The sequence below is a fragment of the Alligator sinensis genome, unplaced genomic scaffold, assembly GCF_000455745.1.
Source record: "Alligator sinensis unplaced genomic scaffold, ASM45574v1 scaffold267_1, whole genome shotgun sequence".
Lineage (NCBI taxonomy): Eukaryota > Metazoa > Chordata > Crocodylia > Alligatoridae > Alligator > Alligator sinensis.
In genome coordinates, this window is record NW_005842100.1 from 2447901 (window position 1) to 2456363 (window position 8463).

The window sequence follows — 8463 nt, forward strand, 5'->3', positions numbered from 1 at the left end:
CGGGGGGAAGGTCCTGAAAGGCCCACGGCCTAGTCCCTCCAATAGGGCTCCCTATCGTCCTATACTAAACACCCTGTGACGTGATGTGACTTGCCTGACCACCACCGTGATAACTAAGGCCTCTAAACTACTGGGCCGAGAGACCCAAAAGGGTGCCTCTGGCCCCTGGGCCGCGTGGATTGCCCAGGGCTCGGGTTCCACCGCCCTGGCGGCTAACCCCACTGGGGTGTTAAGTCCCCGCCTCTTCCTGAGGCCACTATGGGCCGCAGAGGTCCACTGTCTAACCCCACTATGGGTCTTCGGCCGCCCTTCTGTGCAGCCTGACGGGGCCCCGTTGGGCACTCCCTCTCGTTACCTCTTCTCCGAGGCTTCCGTGGAGACTCACGCCTGGGTCTCAGCGCCGGCTTGCCCCAACGCTGCTCTCTGGGTTCCCGCCTCTGGATCCTCCGTTGGTGCTGCCGCTGGCTCTGCTGCAGGTGTACCTGTTAAGTCCCCTGTCGGCACCGCTCGCAGCTTTCCTGCCGCCCCTGCGGCTGACGTCTCTGCTGGCTCTCCAACCGGCTCTGCCTCCGGTGTCGCAGCCAGCTTCCCTGCCGGCTTGACTCTCTGCGTTACAGTCGGCTTCCCTGCCGGCTCTGCTGTTGGCTGTCAGAGCCTCTCCTGGCTCTGCCCCCGGCTTTCCGCGCTGCCGGGCACGGCGGCTGATTCCATCCGTGTGAGGGCTCTTCCCTCCAGCCTCCACACATCAGCCGCCCCACCACATCGTCCGGGCCGCTTTTTATTTCTCCCGGGCGGCGTCTCCCGCCCACGCTGCTCGGCCGCAGCTGTATAAACGCGCAGCTAATCATCTTCACTGGTGGTTTCGCCGCTCGTGTCTCCTCTGGCTCTTCGGGCTCTGCGAGAGGTAAGTGGGGCTCTCTTTCGGCCCGGGGTCCTCCTGCCACCCCAGCTCCTCTGGGACAGGCACCTATAGACGTGTAATTACAGCGCGTCGGATTGGACTCAATTAATTGAGTCTGCTGAAGCGTGGCAATTACCATGCTCCAGCAGACTCCAGTGTCACATGTATCAGCGTCCGTGCACTGAAAAATGGCAGTGGGGTTGCTTTAACTCAAGCTCATTCGACAAGGCTTAGTTAAAGTGCCCCCACTGCCATTTTTCAGTATGGGGACACTGATGTACATGATGCTCTGGGAACTGTAATTAGAGTGGCTTTTGGAGCCTCTCTAATTGAAGCCCCCCCCTGCCACTGTCTGAGCACCCAGAGGTACTAAATAAACACCCAGAGGTACTAAATTTAATGTGCATTAGGAAAAGCTCCTTAATGCAAGCGTAGACGTGCTCAATGAAAAATAAAGTGTGCCTCTTATGTTAGGTCAGTGCACCCATCATTAATACCATAAAGCTTTTTCAATTTTCTTTAGTGCAGCAGTTCCCAACGCAGTGCCCACGGGCGCCATGGCACCCCCCTCCCCCCCGAGGTTTATTCAGATGCCTGCATGCATTTTCGTGATCAGTAAAAATCATTATTCCAACAAAAAATGCCGTCACTGTCCATTGAACTCAGAACAGCAACACTTCAAATTTTTTTTTCACAGGCTGTACGTAATGGCTGCCAAAATGAGACTGAGTCAGTCTGCCTGATGCAGTGACAGAGTAGTGCTTACTGCTCCCTCCCCAAACGAAACTATGTGTGTACGCATGTCTGGGATTCTAAATTCAAACTTTTAATATATATATTGGTGCCCATTGCTTTTTCTTTTAAATTCAAATGTGCCCTTGGGCACATAAACATTGGGAACCCCTGCTTTAGTGAGTGTCTGATTTAAGATGCTTTCAGTGTAAACATTGTGGAAAAGGCTGTATTATCCTATGCTCAGAGATTGTTACGTTCTATTTCTTCTCCTTTTAGTTTCCTAAATAAACGGCTTTTTTTCCCCAACCCCTAAGGCACTCTGATTTTTCTTACTTAGCAACTGGTTGCTATTAGTTTATTGGCATGAAAATAAATTGGTTGCTACTGACTGGGCCATCATTTTATAGACAGAGGGGGGTGTGTGTGTGTGTGTGTGTGTGTGTGTGTAAATGCACAGTTTTGTTAGAGCCAATTAATTGCTTAACCAACAAGCCTGGTGATAACCAGTTAGTTTACCAGTTACTGAGAACTTTTACAATCTTTTCTTCAATGCCAGATGAAGGGTGTTTGTGCCCAAAAGCTTGCAATCAAAGAATTTTTTTTGCAAAAGCCTTGTTGGTCTAATAAAAGATATCATATCTACTACGAGTCCTGATTGCCTTTTCCTCTAGACCAGTACAGCTACAACCTGGATACCTGGTGCATGGCAGGGTGCACTCGGGCAGTGAAGGGGGAAGAGAACCTACACAGTGGGGAAGGGCAAGGGGGTCTCATACCCATAGCCTATGAGGTTAAGAAGGAAAACAGCAGGTGGCTTAATGATTCATCAGTTAAACAATTAGCTGTTCCTTCACATCTGCTCCCTCCCTTCTAGCACAGGGCTTTACCTGGGCTGTGTTGTCTGGCTGGGCTAACCACTGCCTCCTTCCTCCCCCCCACCCCAGGGCCCTGGGATCTTGAGGTTAAATGGGTAATTTTTTATAAACTATATTTACATCCCTAGTTGGAGGGACTTCAGTGTATGTATCCCAGCTTTCACATGCTTGCGAGAAATGTGTAGCTATGTACTTTTTCATTTGATTTTTGTTTGCCAAGTAATATTCCTCAGTAAGTAGTAACTGATGCTCTGAAATTCTCTTTAGATGTTGGGAACCTTGAAGACACTTTAGCTGGTCTTACAGTATATGGGAGTAATGAGCATGATCCTTACATCACTATTAAAGACACTGTAAGTATTAAGACCCGTAAAGATTTAGGCATCTGAATTAAATAAACTAAGTGTTGGGTAAAATTTTGAAGACTGCCTGACTACCTTAGAATCCTAAGTCCTAAAAGTCCTTGGGACTTCAGGTCCTATGTGCCTAAGACTAATTTTGTTTACATGCTTCTGAAAATTAACCATTAAGTCTTGTGATCAAACTGATCACTCTTACTACTGACATAAGGTTTTCTCTTCTGTTTGTTTTCACTAATTGTAATGGCCACATTTTGGGAGTGCTGGTACAGTAGAGGGTATTCACATGACTTGATTGCACTTTTAATATAGTGCCCTAAGGACCATGGCTGACCAAGTAGAACTTGAACTTTTATTGGCTAGTATTGTCACGTAACAGCCAGAATTTTTCCTTGCGTCCTGCCAGCTAGATTTTCCCTCTAGGTGTGGAGGCTCTTGTCAACGAATGCAGACTTTTCTGGACAGTGGTGTCTACTAGGTCAGGGCTCATGCACACCCTGCCTGCATCTCTTATCTTCTGCCCTCCAAGTCCTATAAGGGAATGCAGCCTCAAATTCCATTCCAAAGTCCTTCTGACTCTTTCGGACAGCAACAAAAACTCGGTGATCTGCAGGGATCCTGGTTTTCTTTGATTTAAAAAAAAAAATTCAAAATTCTCTGCTTTAAGAAACACCCAAAAATCCACATTTTTTCATGATTAAAACAAAACACCACTACATATTATTCAAATGGATATGGCGTTTTGTTTTAATCATGGAAAAATGTGGATTTTGGTGGGGGGATGTTTAAAGCAGAGATGTTTTGGGGGGTTTTTTATCAGAAAGAACCAGGATCGCTGGTGATCTGCCATGACTCTTATTTGTCTAAGTGCATTACTGTCACCTGTTTGGTTTAGTGTTGATCAGTTTTTGCCATGTTTTTATATTTGTTCAGGGTTTCTTCGAGCTTCACTTTTGCATATATAGAGCTCCTTTCACAAGAAGTTTTAGCCTCTAGATCAGATAATTGGTTTGGAAGAACAGTTCAGTGACTAAGTCATGTCCTTCAGGATGTAGACAGTCTTGTCAATTATCTGGTGGAGATCTGTGCAGAAAATCATCTAAGAGATTGTTATAATTGCAGTTCTTCCAAATGATTGCTTAAACACTCCAGGCAGGTCCCCATGTGCAGTCAGGTTCAGTTTGTGGTACCACAAATGTCTTTGTGGCACTGCAGACCCTATGTGGTGAATGTTCAAATGTGCCCCATGTTGCAAATTTGCAGCAAGGTGCTAAAATTTGCTGCCAGGATTTCCTTGTAGCAAACAACACCCCCCTCCCCCCCGAGAAAAAAGTGGAGGCTGGGCCATCCAAAGCAGTGCTCTGGCTGCCGGCCAGGCCTTTGTGCTGCCCTATCTGTGCCTCTGCTGCTCCAGGCCACCACTAGCCCCAGCCTCCAGCTCTTTCCACCACTAGCCCCAGCCTCTGGCTGAAGAGCCGGGAGGACCTGTGCACCGCAATGAAGTGCACGTGCAGGGGCATGCGCTGCAGCAATTTGTGCCACTGCAAGCACGTGCCTCTGCATGCCTGGCTATGGCCTCCATGTCCTTCTTCTCTGTTTTGGAGTCTAACAAGGAATCTTGTTAGACAGACAGGAGCTAGGTTTGTTTGTACCTCTCTCTCTGAACAGAAAGTGCCGAGTGTGTGTGTACGTTAGTGTTGTGGATAGTCTGCCTTGCATAGTCATCTGGTTGGCTCGCTGCTTCTGTGAGTCTTCAGCATGGCATTAGAGAACAGGGAAACATTTCAAAAGTTGAGAGAGGTGGTTAGCTGTGTTAGTCTGAAATCCGGCGGAAGGCAGGACAGGGTACCACCTTGGGACTAATTCGTTCAGAGAGGCTTTAAGCTTTCATAGACAACAGCCTACTTCGTCAGGTGCTGTGAAATGGATTTGCAGAAAGCAGGGGTACTAAATAGAAAGGAATAAAGTGATTTAAACACAAAGGATAAGGGGGAGGGGATGCTGCTGAGAGGGGCAAAAGTTGGTAAAAAAAAAAAAAATGTAAGTGGTTATAAAAGGGGAACTTCCTGAGAGATTCAGGAGAAGGGCAGTAACTTTGCCTAGCTTTGTAACTTCTTTTACAATTGCCAAGGCTTCCTGACTTCCAGATAGCTCAGAAAGGTGTCATTTTGTTCTAGCATCTCAAGTAGTGAATCTTGTAGCTCTTCTGCAGGATCTTTATTATAAGCTCATGGGTATTTTATGAGTAGCAATGTTAAAAGCTGGGTCTTGTGTTTATTAAAATAAACACATTCAAGCAATTGCATAGCTGCCTGTACCAGCCACAGATCAAAAATTTACATAGAAAAACATATATGCGATGACAGAAAACTAGATGAAAGTTTGAAATGTGAAGGCAAAAACAAGGCATTGCAGGGGTTTCAGGTCTGAGGTGATGGTGGCTTGTTTCTGGGGTACCAGTAGATGGTGTCAGTGAGACTGAACCTCAGCACTATGCACAACTCAAGCAATTCCACTGTTTGAAAGGAATAAAAAAGAGTCTTCAAAGAGCAGTAAAATGAGTGTAGTTTCTGTAACAAGGTGAATGTGCCATTTGTGAAGTATTATGGCTTGTTTTAGAAAGTACTTCCAGTAATGGCCAACACTTGAATTCATTTGGAGTAGCTTCCATTATCCATTAGCTTTATTTTATGCTAGTCCTGTTTACTTTATAGAGATGTTCAAGGTTTGTAGACCTTTTGGGAAATACATTGCCCATGTGGGACTCTTATCACTGAGTGATTGGGGAAAGTGTCTGAAATGTGTGTCTGCGAGTCTGGAAAGGGTTGAGGGGTGGAGGAAGCAGTTAGTGCATTGTGTTGGGAATGTTTTGTAAGAAGTTTTCGTGTGCAGTACCCATGTGTCCTTTAAATCCATTTAGGCCCACACCAACATCCCTTCTGTCCATTTAATAGTTATCTAGCCTCCCTGCTCTTTGGCATCTTGGGGAGGGGTCTCTTTATTTTACTGTGTAAAATGTCCTCAAAGGCTTGACTTTCTGATCTTTCAAAGAGTTAATATCCAGCCATTTCAGTACATTTCAGCACCTTTTTTTCTTCTCTCTCCCCTCATTGCTTAGGACCAGTATGAGCAGGAAGATTTTTTTATTAAGCCCAGCGACAATCTTGTACTTTGTGGCCGAGTTGACAAGGACCACTGCAATCTAGAGGTTCATGGTAGGTAACCAGTTTGTTTATAACAGTAGAGCCAGAAAATAGTTTGCTTTCCAGGCTTGTTTCTTGCATCTTTGCAGGATTGCTTTTATCACTTGATGGCACACTGAGGCAAAACTCTTGAAAGCATCACAGTTTTTATTCCAAACTGTTTGTTTCCACGTTTGGGAAAGTTAGTATTTGCTTTGTTAGTTTGTTTGGGAGTATGCCATGTAGAGTTGCTTGATTTATCCTTCCCATTGGTGTAACAAATGCTTTTCAAATTCTCTTATAGTTTACAATCATGAAGAGGACTCATTTTATGTACATCACAATATTATCTTCCCTGCCTATCCTCTAAGTCTGGAGTGGCTAAACTTTGATCCCAATCCTGAAGAAACTCCAGGTAAATATGTTTTGAGGATGCTGAAGGACATCCAAGCTATCTAACAGTAACAATTTTTAAATGTGACCTACATAATTAACTTAGAGCTGTGACTAAGTAATGGTTTTCTTTCAGCAGTATTAGCACAGAAGTAAAACCAAGACACTGAGAGGAAAAAAATAATCATCTAGGTGAACCATTAATTTTCTACAGCAGGAGATACTCATTTATGTTTTTCCCCCAGCCTTTTACTAATGTTATGTCATGTTACTTAATTGAAACGCCAGTGCTGATAGCAATAGCAAACAATCAATGTATCTGGACTAAAGGAAAACTTTTTTCACCTTTGCTTTGTTTGAAAATGGTGGTGGTTTTTTTGTTCAGAGAAGTAATGACCCATTCACTAAGTCAAATGTAAAACTGGGTGACCATTTTTAAATGTTGCCAGGCTGTACTTTTTTCCTCTTGTTGGAGAGTTCATTGGATGATAAATTGTATTAATAAGGAGTAAATGTTACAAGCAAAATTATATCTTTAAAATCACTGTTCATCAGGTGTTTTTTTTTAATGTGCTTAGAGCCTTTGATAGATATATGGACATAAATATAAAGTAAATGTTGAAATAAACTACTTGTCTTTATAATTGTTTATTTTTACTTTCATGTAAGCCCAGGTAACCTTGCTGTGATTTTATTTTTCCTTCTTCAGGGAATTATGTTGCTGTGGGTAACATGACTCCTGTTATTGAGGTGTGGGACCTTGATATTGTAGATTCCTTAGAACCAGTCTTTTCCCTTGGAAGTACGAAAGAGAAAAAGAAAAAGAAAGGAAAGAAGGTAATGGAAACACTGACTAATCTGCTTAATTTGGAAAGTGTTTTGGCAGGGATCACATTGGTGTCAACACTTATACTATGGGTGCTCAGCCCCTGGCCTGTGGGCCAGATCCAGCCCAGGGAGCTATGCCATTCGGCCCATAGGCATCCTCATGGCCCCCAAAATTTGGTGGCAGAGGGGATTGGTGGCAGCAATTGCCCTGCTGCCAAATTTCCAGACCCTTGGAGAGCCCCACAGGCCCGATTAGCACACTGGATCAGCATGCAGAGAGGGCCCAGTCTGATGGTGCAGGGCCCTAGGGAAACAGCCCAGGGCCCTGATCTTGTGGCAGGCCAAGTGAAGGCTGTGCAGGGTCCAATCCGGCCTGTGGGCAGGCCCCACATCACTCATCTCGCCCGCTGCACCAAAAGGTTGAGCACTACTGGCTTATGTGATTGTAATCTCACTGGTGTACAGGTAATTAAAGAAAGCACATCTGCAAGAAATCAAGCTGGTTTACTGGTTTATTCACGGTTCAATTCAGAGGCTTACATTCAGTATTTTTAGTGTGATTCAGTGAGTTGGAAAGACTTGAGGCTAGGAAAGATCAGGTTGACAGCAGTATTGCAGGCACAAACACGTCACTGTAGTTCCTTTAAGGCTTTTTGTATGCACACAAATAAGGAATTTAAAGACTTAAGTGAACATGGCAGACTTTGGAGCTTAGCGCTCTCCTTTCTGAATTTAAAGGAATTAGGAATTATTTGTTGGTGACTCCGTAATCACTGGGGAAAGATGGATTGGTGGCAAAGACTGCGGAGTGGGTGCAGTAGGTAGGAGAGACCCAAGGAGACTGCAGATCAGTAGATGAGCAAAAGAATCTATGCTAGCTGACTGAAGGGAGTAGCCACTGTGGCGTGCTGATCAACCAAAGAAAGAAGTAAGCTGGGAAGAAGTATTGTTGAAACAGCTCTACATAAAGAGAGGGATACAGCAAGCGGGAGAATGCCAAAATTGTCAGCCCAATGCCTGCTCTCATCCAACTCGCAAAGGGCACACTAAGAAGTTAATGGAAAGAAGCTACATCATTTTAATATCGCTTTAAACCATATCTGTGTGCAGAGTTCAGCTACAGAAGGAAAGGTGGAAGGGCATACTGATGCAGTTCTTGATCTTTCATGGAACAAACAAAACAGGTAAAA

General features: G+C 44.7%; 1 protein-coding gene across 1 annotated transcript in view; it reads left to right on the top strand.

The window, feature by feature from the left end:
- PWP1 (PWP1 homolog, endonuclein) overlaps window positions 1-8461 on the top strand; it is a 21421-nt gene extending 12960 nt beyond the window's left edge. The window contains exons 4-8 of the mRNA XM_006024289.3: window positions 2779-2864; window positions 5989-6085; window positions 6357-6467; window positions 7155-7282; window positions 8384-8461. Coding sequence (XP_006024351.2) covers window positions 2779-2864; window positions 5989-6085; window positions 6357-6467; window positions 7155-7282; window positions 8384-8461 — 500 coding nt within the window. The remainder of the gene's footprint in view (window positions 1-2778; window positions 2865-5988; window positions 6086-6356; window positions 6468-7154; window positions 7283-8383) is intronic.
- The last annotated feature ends 2 nt before the right edge of the window (window positions 8462-8463 follow it).